The following is a 23,039-nucleotide window of genomic DNA, read 5'->3' on the forward strand; positions in this document are numbered from 1 at the left end:
AAAATTAGGCCCAACTGTGATTCTGCCCCTTCAAAATTACTTCCCAAGTTATGCCCATGGTTAAACACACAATAAATTGTTGGGGTTACAGAGTCAATTATAATGCATATCTGAACTATCAAAGATTTTAGATTTGAAAGGAATTTTCTTAAATGCAGAAACATTTGAAATAACTTATACCTTGCACTTGAACAAATAATAAATATTAAACATGTACACAAAATTAATGGCAATAATTAACTAATAATAAGTTCCTGTTATGACTTAACTGGGTTATTGCAAGAGACTAGGTTGAAAGAAACAAAATTGTGAAGTGGTACAAATGATTTAAAGAACAGTGTGTTGTAATTCCATGCATGCAGGATCCCATTTTAAATTTCATAATATTATAAAGTAGAGGGTTATTTGTGAAGTCTCTTTTGACCATTTACTTGAAAATTTGCATGTAGACACACAGATTTGATGGACATTTCAATGGTACAAGAATAGTTTTTGTAAAAACCTGTAACAGAGGTTTTGGCAATTATTCGTGGAAATAAAAACTTTTGCAAAGTACTTTTTGTTATACGTACTATCAGACATATTTTATGATTTTAATTTTAATAATCTATCAACTCTAATGCACTTGAAATGGACTGCAAGCTTATTAGTTATTCCCCCTTTAGTATGCTCTTACCCTCTCCCACCATTTCAACTTTCATCTTATTTTGCACCATATCCTGAATTTATTTGCATTCTGGTTGCAAAAGACTGGTAGCTAAGAAGTATTTAATGTCTTTTTACATCTTTGCACATAATAACAGTGGCACTATATTTTCTATATCCTTACAACAAATGTGGATTGATTAAAATCAAGATTTAAATTAGCTGATTTTTTTTAAAAAATCAGATTTAAAGCACTTTATCTAAATAATTTATAGAATAATGTACATAAGGGTTTTGTAGATACAAGAATGACGTTTGGTGAAAGTACATTTATCTCATAATCATTTAATGGTGTTTATTTGGCTCTAAGAAAGAAAACAAAATATATGTACTGATGGGGTATATAAAAATGTAATATGTACACTGTGAACATGCTTAAATTTATCTTGACTTAAAATTCAATAATTTTTATAGGCTAAAATAACAAACATTTTGTGCAGAATAATATACAAAATATTAATCATGTTAAACCATAAATAGTATGATTATCATTAAACTGTTAATAAACATGGCAGCTGATATTTTGCAAATTATTCTTAAAAAGTTGCCAAAATTCAGCTACAAAGACTACAAAAAATATTTTAAGTTACAATTATATAGTACTACCAGAATGTTTTATTTTCACTGGTAGAAAAGTTACTGAAATTATTATACTTTAATTAACACACTCAACAAACATTTCCACAGTAGGTTCATAAACACAGTACGAAATAGAAAAATGTATATTTACATATATATATTTTTTTTTCTTTAATCAAATTGTTGAAATATTTTACAGGGCGGTTTACCAGATAAAGAATTTCTATATAAAAAAACATAACTATGTGTATGGTGCCAAAAAACCATGCAAGCAATTGCAAGTGTGGTTTCTTTTAATCAAAGAAATTGATTTAAATATAAAAAATCATCAAACACACTTTCAAAGTTTTCTGTAAACAAGCAAATAAGATTATTGTTAATAATACTTACACGTGTAACCATTGGAACACCAAGGAGGAACATGAGGACACATATTCCAAATGTGAATTTCCTTCTGTGAGGTTGCAGAACCTGTGGCCAGTTATCAACCATACCAGTCACAAAAGATTCAACTATGCAGAACTCACTGTCTATTCCAAGCACCTGCAAAAATAATACTAGTTAAACTACTTATAAGTAAAACACACACAGGGTTCTGAATATGCTGATGTGGATTAATTAAATCAACTATGAATCACAAAATAATCAAGAAGCATAAATGGTTCAATTATTTCTATGGAGTTATAGCACAGGCGAAGAATGTGATATAATTCAGTCACAAATGTTTCAACAATGTGAGAGAGAAATATTGCCATATGTTACACAACATTCTGGACAATCTTAAGCAACAAATCAGGCAACTGGTTAGATATGTGTCTAGTATCACTCACTAATATCATATTTGAGCATATTTAGAAAGTGACACATGGATTTCATAAAGCATTGCAAATGCTGGGATGGAATCACGAGAAAGAAATTCATCACATGTAATAAATGAAAATGATATTGATAGATCGGCCTCGTGTTTCAAGTTCACTTTATGCACAGTGAGGATAAATTGGGACTGGACCTACAGTTTAAAGTGGGATCCGAACCACTATATGTGCCTCCATCGGATATAGAACCAAAGACTTGATTACAAGGTGACGATGCTACCACTACCCCATTGGGAAGGCTTCTAGTGGTGAAAAGGATAAGTGCACAAGATAATGTGTGGGTTATCCAAGAAATTAAGTTATAGTGTTACAGTCAAACATAATTAAATCCTCATACTGTTCAGGGCAACATAGCTGCAATTTCTGACAGTTTGTGTAGATGTCTCGCTATAATAATAATAATATTATAGCTAACATAAAAATCTATATAATAGTTTTTGTTACAATTATCTTAATATACAGAAGAGTATGTCCTCACTTATTGACTCATTAATGCACAGCCCAAAGCCCTGAACTTAGAAACCTGAAAGTCTTTCTCCTTTGACAATAAGAAAGGATTTTAATCAATTCAGCCCCTAAGGGAGGAAAGAACTGTTAAACTTTTTTTTAAATTTTGGTATGTTCTTTCTCAGAAATTATTTATTCAAAATGAAAGAAAATCACTCACAGTATAACTGAATGTTTCCTTTGCACATGTTGCTTTTCTACACAATCTCCATCAACATCTACGGCCTTATACCAGCATGAAACAATGGTGTGAATTCCTTCCCTGTACCAGTTCATGTCCTGTTCACATAGCAGCGATTAGGAGAGGAGTTTGTTTGTTTTTTTTTTATGTTTTTTTTTATTTATTTATTTTTATCTCACTTGTATGGCCTCTAAATGTCTACCAAGAAAGTAAACTGTTCTTGCCCCAATTTCGGCACCCAATAGCCGCTACTGCCCCTTGATCTTGAAATCTGCAATATTAGGGCTGTCCTTTTTTAGTGATAGATTGATTTGCTTTATTTAACTTTGCTTTTCATGCCACTTTTGGCTAATTTGCGAAGATGGGGATGAGTGATGATGTGATGAAATTGATGAATGGACACTCACAAACCAGGATTTGAACCCAGGACCCCTGGCATCATAGTGTGATGTGCTAACCACTCCACCACGGGGGCTGGTCCTTCTTTTGTGATGTGATCACAATTAATATACAATAACGTGAGAAGAATCTTATGGGATTTCCACTAAGATGGAAATTTTCAAATTTTGACTCCTGAAGGGACATTAACAAATGGTGTTGTGTATTACAATACACCTCAATATGGTTGTGTTTTGCAGAGATCTATGCAAACGGACTAATGAACTTGCCGCTTTAAGGCTTGACTGGACCTTTAGCTGGTGCGAGGGCAGTTTTTTCGAATTTTCTTCTCTTTTCGAAAAACTGATATGATATTCGAAAATTGAAAAATTACATCTATTTAGAATTCCTTCTAGATCATTCACATGAATTTTCATGCAGTTAGCTTTCGTTGTTGCGTGATTTCGTAAGTATTAAACTATTGATAATATCTAGACAATATTAAAAGCAAACCATATGAAGATTCACATGAATGCTCTAGAAGAAATTGTAAACAGAGTTGTCTGTGTAGTTGTGTGTGTCAAGCCAAGGTCTACCATATTGTTGGCCACCATATTTAAATCAACTCAGAAATGTTAAATGGAAATCAGGCTAGAATTTCATGAGAAATGCAGTGATGAAGTACAGAGTTATACACATATCTTCCACCTATGAAATCTGCACAAGAACATGCACAGCATTCAAAAGGTCCACGACTGCCAATTTATCTACCAAGAAATGTATCATGAAGAAACTGTCGCACAACATTCACATAGTATGGTGGCGTCTCATCCGGTTAAAAAAAAAAACTGGAAAAAATGCCTTATTTCATAAGCAAGGATGAAAAAACCTATTCACTTAAAAAATCCAAGTAACCCTCAGGATTTAAGGTTCCATCAATGAAAAATTGGCCAACCAATCATGTTCCCCGTGTTAAAAATGAGACGATATTTTTTTCCCACGTATGTTTCGTTTTGAAAAAAATTGGAAAAATATTTCTGCACTAGTTAAATAAAGGTGGATTCAGATTTTGCTACCAGCAAGAAGTACGTGTAGATAAGAATCGCAACCACATCTCTGGAAATCACAAATCAAGTGTAAGGTAGAATTATCCCCTTAGGACTTAGCCGCTTCGGTTTTCAGTTTTCCTTTGTATCTACCAGGCCAGGTTTTGTACGTTCAGGTGCGGTCGGTGTGAAACAATAAACCCAGCATACCCCGATGAGTAGGGGGCAGAGAGCAGCTTATTTTAAATCTATTCTTTTCATCTACAACTATATTATACAGATGCAAGGACTCCAAACCAGGGGGAGCAGGTGAAGCTTGACCCTTCTAGGTAAAAAGTTGGAGGTGGAAAAAATTTGAGACGACACGATGGTATAGTCAGTAGAGCATCTGACTGCCCGGGTTCGATTTCCAGGGTGGATGATCTAAGGTCGGAATTTTTTACAGCCTTGTTCCCGTATAAAGCGGCTCTGGGCCTCATCGAGCCTAAAATCGATGGGTACCTGTGGGCAACGCAGGTCATGGTGCTGATCACATCACCTCTAAAATGTCCAAGATCGAGAATGTGTGGGACCTACCCTCACATCCCCTAATTGTGCCTTCACGGCAGGGTGGTATATGTACACATGAACATAAGAATAAATGATGTTACCTCTTTCTGAGGTCTAAAACTAAGCCATCAGCCCTGAACATAACCTTTAAAATAAACAGTAAGCTTTTAATAAATCTAAATGGCCAAGAAACAAAAGTTCCTCCCTTGGTTCTTCCGCCTCTACCCACAAGTGCTATTAGTATTGCCTGATGTGAATAAATCACAGAGGAGGGGAAAGATTGCTCCCCGAATATCTTGAAAAAAACTTTTGCACTAGATTTGTGAATGTGCACTCAAGTTTCCGTTAGCAGCAAGAAGCACGTGACATAGTAGTCAGGTCTCTGGAAATCAAGGATCCCCGTAGGAATTTGCTGCTTCTGTTTCCTGTCTTGCTTTGAAGCCTGCAAGGTTTTGTACATACCTACAAGTGAGCTCGCATATAACAATACACCGGAGTAGGGGGACAGAGGACAGCTTAACTTTAAATCTTCCTGTGCACTTTTCGAACAAGAGCTTTCAGAACCCCTTGCTGTCAAAAAGGCCATCTGCCATGAAAAAATGTGCACCTTGTAAGTTCTTGGAAATTCGTCTACGCTAATCTCCCCTTCTCTTTCCAAATTTAGACTTGGTCAGACGACACAGTCATTGTTGAGAGTAGAATAACTGCAGAAGGTGCATTTTGGCATTTACTCCAGAATTTGTAGTGATGAGTTTGGATTTCCTTCCGCACCAAGTGATACAATTGTGCATATATACATGCAAATCATTTGCAGAAAGTGCACCGACTGCAAGGTTGCATCAGAAGATCACCGCACTAAGTCACCTGATGTAGAATCAAAAGACTGGTAAGTTTTACTTCTCTCCTTATGTTTTTTTTTTACTAATTTATATTTTCTGTGTGAAAAGACAGAAAAAGACGAGACTAGAGACAGACAAGTATTGTCTCGATATACCACCACCTCCTCTCGTGGGAAGGGATGAACTTTTATTTCTTGGTCATTCACATTTTTTAGAAGTTTACTGTTGTTTTAAACATCATGTTGAGGACTGATGGCTTAGTTTTAGACCTCAGAGAGAAGTAACAATATTTATTCTTATACTCACGAGTCACGGGTGATTTATTTTAATGTTGGGAGGAGTAATTGTTTAGTTTTAGGTGTCAAGGTCAAGGCATGAAGGAGGGGGGGAGGGCGATTACCCCTCTTGTCTTCAGTCTTAGGTTCTTCTCTTAATTTGAAACATCTGAGAAGATCCACTGATCTAAAAAAAAAAACATGTTAAGTTCAGACTGACTTCATTGAAATGCAAGCAGTTGGTATAGCGTAGTGACTTACCCCATATTTGACACCTCGGTCCTCTTCAATCATGCACTATATTTGAAAGTTTTCGTTTCAAATCTTTAGCCTAGCTAAATCCATAATTGTCTGGTTTTATAAAAATCTAGAAGTTGGCTCAAATTTCAATCTAAATTTGAGACATTTCATGCTAAAAGAAGTCGATGGCATATTTTAAACTAGTGTCATGGAAACACTGTTTCAAATTATTCAAAGAAATTTGTTATTTTGTATATTTAGCGTCACTTTTCTGCAACTTTTGGCTAATTGCGCATAACAATCCAAATGCTACAATTTCATCGAGAAGCTTCGAGCAGGCAGCAGTTACTGTTTAAGTTAGCTTGCTTCAAGTTTTTTTTTATTATTTTGTATGGATTCCGTTATTTCTAGAGCAGTGAATAAGTATGACCAAGAAGTGTATATGTTGTTTCAATGCAGGACTGCACAAAGAATTTAAATTTCTGCATCTGGACACAAATTCAAAAAAAAATTCCTAATGAATTGGTCAAAATATTACGGTCACTCTAGGGTTATCAGATGACAAGTATTGCACTTGTTCATTAACTGCACCATGAACATAAAAATTAGCCTCGTCATTCCAAAGGAAGCATCACAATGTAATTGTTGAAGGCACCATTCACAATATTCAACTGTTTGGGGATCTCACTGATTAAAATCATGTGTAATTGTAGATGAACTTCTCTTCCTAAATGTCAGTATGTGTTACTGTTGCATTAGAGTCATTTTAATGCTTTTTTTTCTGACACCTCAAAAAGGAGAAAATGATTACAAGCATGCATTCGTAACTTTATACTGGTTAAAGATACATCATAAAAAAACCTTCACCACTGCATTTTTCATTAAATTCTAGCCTCATTTGATGTACCATATCACTCCCTTTTCATTTAAAATTTTCGAGTTGCATTCAATATGACAGTCAACAATATGGCAGTCATCAGCTTCACATACACAACCATTGTTTTCCCTGGACATAACCTGATTCTAGTACAATCAACTGCACCCAGTATATTTTGAGGGGAATGTTAAGGAACTTTTGACTCAGCCTGCATAAGTGAAAATGTAAAATATTGGAACACAAAATTCGACCTTGACAGTGTTTTGTTTGTTTATCACTTTTTCAAGTGTAGTGGATCAATTCTTTGTTTAACCTAATTATTTGCTGTTTTCACTTGCATATAGTATGAATAACTTGTGAATTTATGACTGAAACAGTATGTTTTTCAATTTTCTATAAGTGTGTTAAACAAAATGAAGCTACAGACTAAAAAAAGGTGTTCATATATTTGAATTTCTTTGTGTGTGAACAAAAGTAGCATATTGCATGTGCTTTTCCAGAGATTTATTTCAGTTGCTTTATATGATTTTTCAATTGCATTTACAGTTCTGTAGAAAAAAAATCATTACTTATAATACAGCCCCTGGCCATATTATTAGACGCACCACAATTTTTTTTGAAAATAATAGTTTTGAAATGGAAAATTATACAAAATTCACCATTAGTTGTCTGAAAAATTTACTGTACGTTATTTGAACCCTGGCAAATACGAGTAATACATACAAATGCACTTTCTTGCACAACATTGATAACAATAATTGTAATAGTAATAATAATATATAGTAATGTAATTCGACACAGTGGACAATTTTAACAGTTTGCTTACCTTTCACATTTAAAATGTTGCAATAGGGTTCTTTGTGGCTGAACTTAGATTATTGTAATGAACAATATGAAAAGAGGAGGTTCTGTTGTTACAAAGAATACCACCAAGACCCAACGTCGTCGTTGTTGAACGAACATGCCGCAGTTCAATTCAAGCTGAGTTGAGAGGAGGACGTCTTGGGAATAGTGAATCGTATTTGTGCTAAATTTTGCAGTGATATTGTTTTTGTACACTGTCAGTATATTTTTTTAATTTAATTATTAACATTAGGGAGTCATGGGTAAAAAAAAGTGACTTGACATCGAGAAAGATGGCTGAAATTAAGACACTAATAAAGACAAAAATATTCTCTAATCGTGAGATTTCTCGACAATCTGATGTTTCTGAAGCATCGGTGAGGCGAATAAAGAAGAAAATTGAATATGGTGGACAGTGTGAGCCATAAAAGGACAGATGTGGATGTAAAACAAGTTTTACTCCAAGATCCTTACGCTGTTTGAAGAACATTTGCCTCAGGAAAACATTTGCGAGTACAAAGGAACTTAAAGATAAACTTTAAAAGAGTGGTGTTCGTACATCTGAAAGAACAGTAAAGCGTAGGCTCTCTGATATGAACCTGAAGGCACTCAGACCTGCTAAGAAGCCAAAATTAACCCCTGCTATGATTCATAAACGTTTTCGTTGGGCAAAAGCTCACAAAGAAAAAGATTTGATCTTTTGGAGATGTGTTTGCTTTAGTGACGAGTGCACGTTTGAAATCTTGGGAAATAAATCTGTTTGTGAGAAGACATCCAGGTGGAAAATACAATCCTGATTATGTTGTGCAGACTATCAAACATCTGATAAAAGTTATGATTTGGTCAGTCATTAGTGGCAAAGGTACATGACGTCTGTATTTGGTTCAAGGAACAATGAGGCAAGAACAGTATAGGGAAGTGCTTAGAAGAAAGTTGTTACCTCAAGTAAGAGAATGGTTCCCAAATGGAGAACTGTTCGTATTCATGCAGGATGGAGAATCATGCCATACCGCAAAATCACTAAAACAGTTTCTACAGAGTGAAAATGTCCCTCTCTTGCCCTGGCCGGGAAACTCTCCAGATATGAACCCAATTGAAAATGTTTGGTACCTAGTGAAAAAGGAAGTGGCAAAGCAAACAATTACGACAAGAATTGGCCTAATTGAAAATATAATTCAAGTGTGGATTCACCATCCTCATATGAAAGACACAGAACAAGTTTGCATTGATAGTAAGGCAAAATGAATCCAAGCACTGATAAAGACCAAAGGCAGCTCAACCAAATATTAAAATTGACTTGCAGTCATATGTACATATTATATAGCTAATATTCAAGAAACACAGTAAGAAATTATATTTGCAACTATTAATTTATCAAGTAATTGTTGTTTTTTGTTAAGGTTCACATGTAATCAATGTAATATTTCATGTAATAAAATATAAATAAAAGAAATAGAGAACAACAAAAAAATAGACGAGATAATAACATTCTTAAAATGTTGCATAAAATTTGGAGGTGCATCTAATAATTTGGCCAGGGGCTGTACTAGTGTTCTTACATACTGAAAACAATAAAATAGTTTCCAATAGAATGCAATACATTACAATTAAACAATTGGTTCCATATGAACACAATCCATTTACAATTGGCCAATTGGTTCAAATTGAAGACAATTCATTACAACTGACTAATTGGTTCCAATAGAGCACAATTCATTACAAATGGCCAATTGGTTCCAATTGAACACTATTCATTACAACTGGCCAATTGGCTCGAATTGAACACAAGTCATTACAATCGGCCAATTGGTTCCAATTGAACACAATTCATTACAATTTGCCAATTGGTTAAAATTTAAGACAATTCATTACAATTGGCCAATTGGTTCTAATTGAACACAATTCATTGCAATTGGTCGATTGGTTCTAATTGGCCAATTGGTTCCAGTTGAAGACAATTCATTATGATTGGCCAATTGGGTCCAATTTAAGAAAATTCATTTCAACTGTCCAATTTGTTCCAATAGAACACAATTCATTACAATAGACCAATCAGTTCCAATACAGTGTCTAAAAACTAATATTGGCTATCGGAACCAATTGGAAAAATTTCCCACTGGGGTTCTACTTTAAAAAGTAAATTAGGAAGCAAGTATAATTGGACATTGTAGGTACAACTTACCACCAACATAACAAAAAATATAGCAGCCCAAGCTGGTGCTCCTGGCAGTTTCAACACAACCTCTGGATAAGTTAAAAAGACCAACCCTGGACCACTCTTCACCACATCAGCCACCTCCGAGCCCTGATTCATAGCAATGTGCCCAAGAATGGAAAATGTGACACAGCCAGCCAGCAGACACGTGAGTGTGTTCACGATACATGTGATCAGTGCATCTCTGTTCAAAGAAAAGAAAGCATGTGTAGATATTTATGGTGAAAAAAATGTAATTATCAGAATATCAAGTAGCAGAATTTATTTTCAAGTTGCAAAAATTTTAGAGATAACTTTTCTAGCTTATATGATGTATTACAGTATTTTTTATAAAACTCATTGAACATCAAAGTTTTCTCTAGTGCAAGAACATTTTAAGAGGAGTTTAAAGGAAATTCAGTGTCAAATGATGATAAATTACTCCATGTTAAAAGTTTTAGCATAAAGAAGATATTGCAACAATTATAAAATACAATATGGGATTACCTGCATGACTGCATGAACAGCAACAAGTGAAACCAGGGGTGATTGCTTTACACAATCCATAAATATGTTAAATATGGACTAGATTCTAACAACTATTTTCTTGCCTTTGTGTTACTTGAAAGTAAAAACTAAAAAAGGAAAATAAAAGCTACCCTTAATGAAATATTAAAATGAACCACAATGAGACTGTAATGTGTTTAGCCATATTTACATTTATCATATATTCCAGAATCATTAGTCTGAATTCTAAACTCTGTTCGGCGAAAGAATAAACTTCATAATTCTATTTTTGTCTCTTCTGTCGAAAGCCAGGGAGGGTCACGTGAACCGCTGAACCAATTAGCTTGGCCCAGTTGCCTTGGTGAGGGAAAATTTTCATGGAATTCTATGTTGCCAAATTTTTCGTTTCGACTCATTTTCGACACAAGTACCACACTCAACAAGGACAAGCATGGTGAAGCCTAATGGTTGCTGCTGCGTAGCAAGCGAATGGGTCTTGCTGAAATGCGAACGAAGTATGCATGTTGACAGGAAAAGGTGTTGTGTACGACTGGACAAAAATCAGGTGTGTAGCAACAAAGCTTTTTCCCCCTTGAAAGTCCAACAACTGGAGGTGAAAAGTCTGGGTTATCTGAAATTTATTCTTTGGCTGGCCGGGCTTTAGTAGGTAAATAAAATAAAATTCTCTTCATCATTTCTATCTCTATTCCCACTGTGTGAATTAAGATTTTGCTTTGGGGTGGATTCCCACTCAGTTGGGTATTTGTGATTTCATTTTGGGGGAAGGCTCTTTGGATATACAAATTTGTATATGTTGCCAGTCAGTAAACTAAACTATTACCTTAGAACCTAGGCCATTCAATCTTATTGTAACATTTACATGAAATTTAGAAAAAAAAAGTAAAGGTAAAGTGTTCCCCTGTGCTTAGCACCACGCCATGAAGGCGTATAGAAATTTAGAAATACTTAGTATATTTGCATTCTAAGAAAACTCAAACTCTTACACAAAAAGTTATCGAATTAATATCACAGAAATTCTATTTGCCAATTTCAAACTTAATGTCAATCTAACCTACTATCAAGAAAATATCAGCACTGTGTAGGGTTTCCAGACGTCCTGTATATATGGGATTGTCCCCTTTTTTAAAGAAATGTCCCGGTATCTCGGAAAATGTTCTCGGGATGCCCATTTGTCCCGTATTTAGCTAAAGAAATAATAAGTGAATGAGAATAAGTCATGTTCTGAATTTTATAGTAATGCATTGGAAAAAATGTCCTCTTAAAGGATGCCAAGAGTTCAGTCAAATATTAATATATTTTGTCAAAATGTTAAAAATTAGGGATTAACAATGATTTTGTAATGTTTAAAAATATTATAAGAAAAAAATTTAACTATATCCATGCCTATATAATTTGTATGTCCTGTTTTTTTTTTTTTTTTTTTTTTTAGAAATCTGGCAACCGTAGCACTATGAAATGAAACTAAGTATAAAACAGCCTGCTGTTATCCTAACCTGGTGAGTCGGTCAGTTGCAGGATGGTGTCATTCTTTTAATCTATTAAATTTAAACTTAAAAAATAAGGATATTCTTTCTCAAAATTGACAGCATGAAAACAACTTGGATTACAAGATAGATTGTCCCCATTAATAGAACAAACAATATTCTTTCACAATCATGGAATATGAAAGGCTGCATAATTTTCAGCAGGGAAATCTTTGATGACTTGATCATTAATGGACACGAATGTGTTTTCAATTGTGCTTGTTACATAGTCCGGCAACTAAATCTGACGGATTTTAATTACAAATAAAAACAAAACTCTTTCATGTAACAAAGTCAATTTAATACATGTTGTAATACATCTCAAAGCATTTTAGGAAAATAACATGAGAGGCAGTTTCATGTAGTTTCTTGGCAAGGGCAGTTCATTTTTGAATGACCCCTCAAAACAAAACTTGTTCGATGATCTCGGGATTTCAAACCTTACGATGTCCACCAGGTGTTATTTTCATTGCTGATGATGTCTCTTTGAAGATCCATACACTCAGTAAAATGGTATTCCAACTGGGAACATGTAGCTTACGGTGAATGTCGTTACCTCGAGCAACTTTCATTCAGTGTTGATTTAAAAACTATCAGGTTCAGATGTTGTGTCTCACAGATGTGCTATTCAAAAACTGAACTGTTCTTGTCAAGAAATTGCATGAAACTGCCACTAATGCTATTCTCATAAAATGCTTTGAGATGTTGCACAACATGTACTAAATTGACTTTGTTGCATGAAAGAGTTTTGTTTTTATTTGTAATTAAAAACCATCAGGTTTAGTTGCCGCACCCTGTATATGTGCTTTCAATTCCATTTTCATTGAGGGGGATAAAAACATCCCTGGCAGGGATAAAAGTAATATTCTTTTGCCAGGGATATTTTTTTTTTTTGTGGAGGAGGGGGGATCCCCAGCATACCGCTTGTTAATTCACACACTGTCTATTCCTTATTTAGACTTACTTGTAGCAATTGTGGTAAAACTTGTTGTAAGAGCCAAGAGCTGGAAGCGCTCCTGTGCCAATGCTATAAGCAAAGAAGATCTGTGTGGCTCCATCTATCCAGGGTCCTGATCCCAGAAGTTCCTCCCATCTGGGCGTGATATAGTACCACAGACCTATGTCAGCCCCCTCCAATGTGACAGCTCGAATAAGCAATACAATCAGCACAAAATAGGGAAAGAGTGCTGTAAACCAGATGATCTAGTAACAAAAAAAATAAAAAAATAAAATATATTATTTTAAAAATTGCCTGTTATTTCATAATACAGGGTGTTTCACTTGTTCTCGGCCCCTGATTTTTACTTATAAAAATCAAACTATTGGTAATGTAATGGAATTTGCTACGAACATACCTTTGTGTATGAGAAGGATGGTGACATCATTGTGGATGGCACCACAGTCTCTCTAGTCCTTGCGTGAGCATGCACGTGCATCTGGGCAATTCTGCCATTAAATGCCAATCGTACGGATGTGTGCTTTCAGTTGGAGTTCTTGGCCCTGCTGTTCGATGCACCTCATAATGGTTCGTGTTCGTTCAGGTTTGGTTGAAAGTCTGTGCTTAAAACTAGTGGTTTCTGATTACAGTATAGTAACAAAGCAGTACAGTTATGAGTCGGTACTCAGTGAAACAGCATGTGTTTATCGTTCGCACATACTGGAAAACAGAGTACATGAAGGCGTGACAGCGACAATATATTGCACAGTTTGAGGTCTGGAAACTGCCTGCAAGATCATCCATTCAATATTTGGTGAAGAAACTGGAAACAATGTGTGCAGGCATGCATTGATACTAATGGCAACCACCTCCAACACTTGCTGTGACATCACCATGGTTCTCATACACCAAGGTATGTCTGTAGCAAATTCCATTACATTATGACCAATAATTTGATATTTATAAATTTTTAAGGGAAAATAAGGGGCCAAGAGTGAGTGAAACATCCTGTAGTTCATACAAGTTATATTTCAATGAAGTAAAATGTCTGCTAATAGACACACACAACTTTTCAATTATATGCTCTGTGCCCTGGTTTCAAGGATTAAAAAATTAACTCAACTGTTTCTTGAGGTTTACATTCTGACCATTGGATTTTCACTGGATGACACAGTTCTCATTAAAATTTAAATATTTGATAGTGCAACTTTAACCTTAAGGACCAGGGTACTCTTCTTCACCTGGCTAATCATCTTCAATGTGAACTAAATAAACACAGTTGCATGACACAACAGCCTGAGAATAATAAGATTGGTTCATGAGATTTAATTCAAAGTTGAAAAATCAAAGAACCACCTATTTACAATTATGAACTGAAATTGAACAAAGGTAATAAAAATAACACTCTATGCAAACCCACATGCATGAATGCAATATATTAATGGGAAATCATAATACCATATCAACAATAAGTTGTGTACATGGAAAACCTCTCACAGACATAATCCGTCGCACAACAGCCCATGAAGGGCCTAGGCATACCTAAGACACTGTAATAATTGTAATAATAATAATAATAATAATAATAATAATAATAATAATAATAATAATAATAATAATCTTTATTAAAGACCTCTTGGGCTGCTCTTACAACCAACCCTTGTCTATTATGAAAGTGCCAATAATACTAATAGGGACATTATTTTATGGTAAAGAGAACATACAATGTGAATTAGTAGATAACATATAATAATGATAATAATAGTAGTAAAGAGAGAAAAATAATAAAAGTGACCAAATGGTCTATAACAATGATATCAAAATGAAAAAAAAAGAATCAGTATGACAGTAAGCAATGGATTTAACAGAGAAATCGTGAAAGAATAGATAAAAAAAAATGATAAATAAGTTAATTCATGATCACTTTCTGTTTAACACTCATTAAATGAAGTGATTATTTGAAGCAGGGGTGCCCACAGGGGGGTTTCATGATGTGCCTGCGTTATGGGAATTTTTGGGGGGCCAAAATTTTATACCAATTCTATATATCTTCACACAAAAATGGGGGGGATCGTATCGTTTGATTGACTTGTTATTGATTTTTAGTTTTGGTTATTATGTATAGTTTTTCTACCTACCTGTGGGTGATCGCGGCGATAGGGTTGAACTGAAACACCACTTCTTATGCCTTTAGAATCGGTTTGGATGGAGTGGGGGGCATGGTATTTGCATTAATACAAGGTTAGTTGAGCAGACAAACTGGGTGCAGAATAAGCAGGGGCGGCGCCAGGGGTCACAAGGGGGTGCTTCCGCACCCCCTTCAGAACCCCCTATGTTCAACTAAAAACACTAACCCTTAGGGTGTCATATTATGTCATGTTGTCATATTGAGCACCGAATATTAAGTGAGGAAGTAAGACCGTTATTATTGTAACAGGCAAGCAATGAAAAAAATGCCAATACACATACTTTCCTGTACTGGCAGTAGCCTCTATAAAGAGCAGCGGCCGTTTTTAATTTTGTCAGCATTGTTGTTATGAATATTTCTTCGTTTGTTTCTTCAAGGGGTCTGTTTGGTTTTCGATAATTGCCTATAGCTTAATGTGAGTTGTATATTTTTATCCTGCTTGCTCTTCCTCGCACTGAAGCAAAAATTTCAGCTGGTTTCAAAGGTAAGGTATCAGGAAATTGTAGTCAATGCAAGTTGTAACATGAAGGGTAGTTTTCTTGTTAACACATTCTATGTATTTGTTCCACGTAACATGTCTAGTAAACATACCATTTCAGGCTTTTTTTTTTAAAAAAAAAAACTGTTATGAAGATGCCCAATGTTCACGAATAAAATTTCACAGATAGTGCGGCAGAAGGGATTTTAATGAAGAGTAAGTTGCTGTGCACTTCCCGTTTTGTCCTGAAGTAGTTATGTATTTTGTACCTCCATTTGTTACATTGAAAAGGTTCAAAAATTGTTTTTAAAGACAAGGGTAATTTCATTTTGTATTTCACTACATAGTACCCCACACCCCCTATATGCCTTCATGGCGTTGTGCTAAGCACAGGGGAGCACATTACCTTTTTATATTATTACATTATAATGCACACCCTGGTTTTGATGGGGAGAAGCGACAATTATATCTCATTTATAATGTGCAGCACAATTGAGGTACAAGAAATGGCTTTCTTCTTTTTTAAATCCAACTTAGTAGTTCTTATTTGCACCTGTTGATATACATGTGTTAAACACAGTGACGTAATGAAAACATTGATGGTTTCATGTATGTTGCCTGTTAAAATTATTCCATAAATAATATGCACCACAGTTTTTGGGATCAAACATTTTTGAAAAAAGTGGTAATTATACATGAGTAAATTCAGTATATTCCTTGTTTAGGTGAAACATAGAAATCAAACATGGCATAAATTAAAAATTACTATTTCACTATAATAAATACCTTTCCACTTTGATGAAGTCCTCTCCATATGATGACATACACCAAAATCCAGCCAAGAAACAGACACCCGAGCAGCTCCCACTGTATACCACCAAGATCATCAATTCCACCAGTAATGCTCAACACTCGTTTACTAGAAAGAAACACAAAAAATTATATAAATTTTAGAATGAGAGTCAAACTCAGCATAAAACATGACACTTTTTGAATTATATTACCATAATAGCACAGAAAGCATGTCCAATAATGCCATGTCAGATGCATTAGTAAAGCAAAAAAGGACGAATGTATATTTCAGTATATGTATTTCAGTACATCAATCGGAAACACTGTTAATTTTCAGTTTTCAAATTTGAGTGTTCTTCATTCAATATTTTCAAATTTTAAGTTAACGTACTGGCATTTTTGGACAGTCTAAGATATACACATATATTATAAATATATTGCTGCATCTGCTGATGACATATGGCTTTATTTGAGAGTTGCAATACAAAACAGTATTTCTTTCTTATTTCAAGTTTGAAAATTCAGTTACTCATTCAATATATATATCAATATTTTTTTTATTTAATCATACATGAAATACTTCCTAGTCTTTGCTTTGGCAGTGTTCTAAAAATGCAATTGGTTCTTGGAAATTAGAATATTACAACTGACATAAAAAGGTAATTATTTAAATTGAGTGATATGTGGTTCATATTTCTATTATAGAAAATTTGCTTTTAAAAAATGTAATGTAAATATCTAATTGTAAATAAGTCACTTTCAACTGTAATCTGTAAGATTTTTGTTGCATAAAGAATGCACTTTCAAAGAACAACATTCCCATAAATAATTTCCACATGTGGTTAGGTGGCAGGTTAGCATTTGCCGAACCTCGCCCTGAAATAAGGATTATTGAAATCAATTGAAACTGATTTCAGGTTTCTTCCTTTTTACCAAAAAATTCATTAATTTAATTATTCTTTTTTTGATGTCAAATTTTTCAATTCGGAATTAATGCAACAATTCATTATTGTGGATATGAAGATAAGAGGCATAGAATTAATGCATAGAATTAATGTAGGCTTTTAAATTTCACTTTTCTTGATCAAATGAGTGTATAAGTTTTTTTTCATTTTCTATGTGACATCTATCTTGCTGCACTGGACTACAACAACATTACTGCATTTATCCTTATAAGCAGCATTTTTTGGTATTGCAGAGAAATGCATTGAAACATATCTGCTTGTAGATGTCAAGCAAGATGAATACATTGCAACATTTCACAAGTTTTGTAAAACACATGAAACTAATGTAGGTCTTTTATGTATTTTTGAATTAAAATAATTAAATTGCACTCTAAAAATATTGTGTTCTTCACATGCTAAACTGCACAGAAATGACAATATAAAAATTTTAACACTAGAATTCATAATACACATTCTGGAACAAAAAAAGTTATTGAATGAAAAATCATAACTAATAGCTAGTCATTTCAAAAATATTTCTTATTCTATAACATTGTTCTGAAGCAATCACATCTCCATTGACTGATTTTTTTTAATACATACATTTTGTAATGACTCAAATAATCTTCAACAATTTGCAAGAAATTGAATGAGTTCAGATATAAGCAAAGACCAGAAGAACATTTTAGAAAGCCATAAAATAGAAAGGTTTTTCTTTTTCCAAAGGCAAGGATTGGCCATGTGTTAAAGCAACTAATATGTAACACAATTCAAAGTCGATTAAGTATTTGCTTGCACACAACATGCTATATAATTGTATTGTTTTATAACAACTATTGAGGAATTTTATGAAGTTCTGATTACATGTTTTGGCTATAACAAATTTAGTGTTAAATGATTGTATATAAAGTTCCAAACACTAATTGAGAAAATTTTCTTAAGAGCTGTAACTGTCTTTACAATAAAATGCAATAATACAAATTTAGTTTTTCAATTACAACTTGATTCTTCTTTGGAATTAGAGATTAATCTCTCACCTACAATGGATGAGAAGTTCGAAATTATTTAGAATATTACATAGAAAAAAAAACAGAAGAAAGAAAATCCAAGCATTCTTGATATTTCTTTTCAAGTGAGGGTATGTTAATTAACAACTGCAGCATGCAACAATATAGAGCAAAATATACAATATCCAGCATTTTAAATATATTATTTTACACAACTGAAATTAAGTTCATGTATTGCAAATTTACTGAATGCAATTATCAATGTATTTCACAATGAAAAAGTTCAAAACATTGCAATGTACGGACAAGGAATTCCTCAATCACTTTCAATGCTCATATCAATTAAAATTTCAACAAAGAATTGATTAATAAAATATGTTATAAGAACAATTCCATGGTTTCTACAAACAGAACTCTAAAATTATACAAAATGTAATGACAGTTATGGACTTCCTTGAAAGTAATTTGCTTATGATGGTAACATATTTCATAGTATGGACGTCCAACTTGGGAGAAAAAAAAAGGTAGCCTCACAAAAATTCGAACCAATTCAAGAAATGGACAAAATTTGTATTTCAACTTTAGAAGTATTGTTTTCATAGTACAGTTTATTCCTTGCGATTGCTGCCACAGTGTATATACTATATTAGAAAAGTTATATTATTTCAAAGTGTATATATATTATTTTGGATACTGATAAAAATATAAGAATATTGTGAATGACTGCCATTCAATTAACATGATTTAGATATTGCAATATTTTTATCAAACAACACAGATTAACTTTTTTCTTTGGTTTCCCATGCTTGAAAGATTTTGGATAAGTGCTTTGAATATAATAGAAGTCTGTGGAAAACAGGCCACCACGTATACCTCGATGTGTAGATGCCACAGCTCCATGACACTCCTGCCACTAGAAGGAGGGTTCCATTGTCGCTTGGTAGATGGCAGTTGGAGTCGCAGTCTTGTGTGAAGCAGTGTGAACTTGGCGTCTGGCATATCATGGAGGCCAGTAAGGTAAAGCAGCAAGCAGGCGTGCCTTTGCTGGTGGCAAACGGTGCTTGTATACACCATCGAATGGCGGCAGTGTGTGGGGAATATTGTTTATCTCTGTCGTGGGTGAATGGAGATTTAACGAAGGAAGAACGTCACTGCAGGATGATCCAAGACCTGGACCAACAATGTTCCCCATATGTTGCATCATTTGACGTTAGTTTTGCATACTAGCGTCTTCTGACACCAGGGAATGCACGACTGATCACTGCTCTTCCTTACTTGCCTCCATGATATGCCAGACGGAAAGTCACTCCATCTATCGGGCACCAACAGAACCCACTTCCAGTGGCAGGAGTTTTGTGGAGGTGCGGCATTTACATGTCAACATACACGAGGTGGCTTGTTTTCCACATACTGTATTGATGTAATTTTGTACTATTTTAACTTCAGCTGAAATCTATAATTAAAATTTTTGGACAGCATGTGAAGAAATCTGAAGAAAAAAAAAAGTGGTATTTATTTTCTGACAGGTATGAGACAAATATGCAAAAACAATTTGATTTCATTTATGCAGTAAATCAACCTCATTTTTAAAGAGGTTAGTTATTTGTATCATGTTGGATGTCCTTACTATGCACATAGAAAAGTCACCATCCTTACTAACTAAAGTCACCTTTTGCATCATCTTCCTTCTTGAGCTGTGTTTCGGAAAGAAACATTTGTATTACAGATATTCTATATATGTAGTTATATATAGATTATATCTATTAATAACTATTAAATCTGTACCTGTATATGATTATGTTCTTAAGTTTGTCGCGAGGGATTAGACTGTAGAATAATCCCAGCGACTGTGATTGTAACAGTTTTTTGAGCAAAAATGGCAAAAATTAATTAGGGTCTTACTCCCAATACTCTTCCACTGGTGTTGTTGTGTGGTTCGTGCGGTTGTGGACAAGAGTGGAGTTCATTCCTGGAGCAAAGCAGGTTTCTGTATTCCACCAGTTATCTGCAAGGGACAAGAGACTTCATTAAATTGAATCATTTAAAATCAAAACTAAATTTACGCACAATATAAACTGATTCTAAAAACTTATAACTTTTAAAGTAATAGGTTTATTACAATGTTTGGTTTATCACCGGATCTCCAGCTGGGCAATTTTCGTTTGAATCCGAGAATTGTGTTTCAATGGTGCTTGTCCAGAATTCCATGAATCACATCACGTATCTTGAACTTCAGGTCGTCTAGATATGCCAGTTTCTGTGCATACAACTGGGTCTCATATGCCCCTAAAACCTTATCCATAAATATTGACATATTTCAACCACTTTTGTCATTGCATTTTTGTATATAGTCTATGTGCTGACATATGTGTCTTAAGAATGAAAATCAGATAATCAATGTTTACTATATAGGCACAATTTTGTATTTCTTTACAAAATTTTCAAATATTTCTAAAAGCTAGTGCAGATAAGAATTTTTATAGATTTTTTTTCTCTGGGAACTTACACGTGTATTTGCAAAAATTATATGAGAACTTGGATGTGAGACAATACTAGTTTGATACTAAAATCATGCTATGTAGCAGCATTAACAAATTTCAAAGTTATTCTACAACTATATGGTTTATATATGCTATAAACATACCACAATCTTGCCAAGGCAATCCAGGTAAATCCACAAATGTATTTATTAAATAGAATAAAGTCCATGCTATGATCACACAATAGTATATATCAAGGAAGAATACTATAGTCATGGTAGCATAACCAACACCTGGAAGATAAAAAGGACAAAATAACAGTACAGTTAAAGCAATAAACAAGTGCTAATATAAAAGTGGTAAGTGAAAGTTTTACACATAAATACAAAAAAAAATGAAATTTATATCTTGTTTTAATTTAATTTAAAACAACAGATATGTTGACAAATTTGAAATAGGCAAATGTTGATCCATTATAAATTTTGGTTACTCTGCAGTTTTATGATGTAATATCCCATTGCAGTAGTTTGATTTTCAGGTACTATATTTTCATCATACTCATGTAAAACATGGATTTACGGATAGATAAAAATTATGATTATTATCAATTATGTATTATTTAACTTGCATGATTCCAAAGAATTCCATTTGCACACACACACAAAATGAACACACCTTTACTACATCTTTCACTATGTTTGTTTTCAATTATTCATCTTTCTTGAGAATGTATTAATATGCTGGAAAAATTGTTTCATTTGTATATTTTTAATTCTGAAACACAAGCCATTAATCAAGACTGCCTCCATTAGTTATGGTTATCTCAGGTCAGCTTTTCCATAGTTTTAAACATATGCTCTCACAAATGAAAACAAATAACAACATCGAATTACATACATGACATTTCATGTATCCATGTTGCACAATTGGATAGTTATTTTAACAATTAATTTTCAAGGCTCACTGCCTTCACTCACTTAGAGAATGGCACCTGGAGTGGTGATTGTGCAACGTTGATACATGAAACTTCATGTACGCAATACTTAAACCCCATTTACCGCATCCATCATGAACATCGAAATGTTGTGAAGAGGTAAGATTGTCACTGTTTATAAATGCTTTTGAAATCTTAGAAATGAACTAAAAAATTATGTTGAAACAAAAAAATGCCTGTTTTATATTATTTATTCATGCACTTGCTATATTTTGGTTGCATATCTATTTGTTTATATTTTTATTGATTTGCTTATTTTACTTCACTTTTTGTGCCACTTTTGGCTAATTTGCGAAGATGGAAATGAGTGATGTGTGATGAAATTGATGAATGGATACTCACAAACATACATGCTCAGGCTGGGATTCTAATCCAGGACTCCTGGCATCGTAGCGCAATGTGCTAACTACTCTGCCACGAGGGCCGGCATTTGGCTGCATATCAGAAACACTTCATGCACGTGTACATGATGTATTCATTACATTACTCTGTAAGTGTTTTAAAAGTGACACTCACCTTGAAGTATAGGGCACAATTGGCCCACCAATGTCATTCCTCCAGCACCCAAATACTGTCCAATAGCAACTTCTTGGAAGAAAATTGGAATTCCACAAAAGATCATAGCAATACCATAAGTTATGAGGAAAGCACCTGCAAATAAAAATAAAATAAAAAGGATTAGTAACAAAAAAAATACCAGCAAATATTCTACATCAAGTCTAATTCTCAAAGCAAAGATTTATTTATCTATACAATTAAGTTTTTGATTTATTTATTTATTTCTTTTAGAAGTTAATATGTTATATTTCAAGCTGTAAGTATTTGTTGAAATATTGTGTAATTGTATTTAAAATGAATCAAATGTGGTTCTGTGACAACGATTCATCCACACACCCCAACACTGCCATAAAATGTTTCACAACGACCAATTTGATGGTCATTTTGGCTATAAATTTCCTTTAACACCTGCCTAGATATGAACTTACATCGCACTATCCCCAGGGAGGACATTCAAGATAAACTGCTGGTTCTGTTGCAAGATAGTGTACACAATGATTCGATTTCAAGTTGTGTAGTTCA

General features: G+C 33.9%; 1 protein-coding gene across 2 annotated transcripts in view; it reads right to left on the minus strand.

Annotated features, from left to right (window-relative positions):
* LOC145989854 (sodium- and chloride-dependent GABA transporter 1-like) overlaps positions 1 to 23,039 on the minus strand; it is a 239,803-nt gene that overhangs the window by 17,042 nt on the left and 199,722 nt on the right. For both annotated transcript variants that reach the window (XM_083125312.1, XM_083125313.1), the window contains exons 3-9: positions 22,476 to 22,610; positions 21,130 to 21,258; positions 20,388 to 20,490; positions 16,529 to 16,661; positions 13,104 to 13,342; positions 10,077 to 10,293; positions 1,675 to 1,827 (exon numbers count right to left, since the gene is read on the minus strand). In XM_083125312.1, coding sequence (XP_082981438.1) covers positions 1,675 to 1,827; positions 10,077 to 10,293; positions 13,104 to 13,342; positions 16,529 to 16,661; positions 20,388 to 20,490; positions 21,130 to 21,258; positions 22,476 to 22,610 — 1,109 coding nt within the window. The remainder of the gene's footprint in view (positions 1 to 1,674; positions 1,828 to 10,076; positions 10,294 to 13,103; positions 13,343 to 16,528; positions 16,662 to 20,387; positions 20,491 to 21,129; positions 21,259 to 22,475; positions 22,611 to 23,039) is intronic.

Source organism: Lepisma saccharinum, chromosome 7, assembly GCF_977018435.1.
Source record: "Lepisma saccharinum chromosome 7, izLepSacc3.1, whole genome shotgun sequence".
Classification (NCBI taxonomy): domain Eukaryota; kingdom Metazoa; phylum Arthropoda; class Insecta; order Zygentoma; family Lepismatidae; genus Lepisma; species Lepisma saccharinum.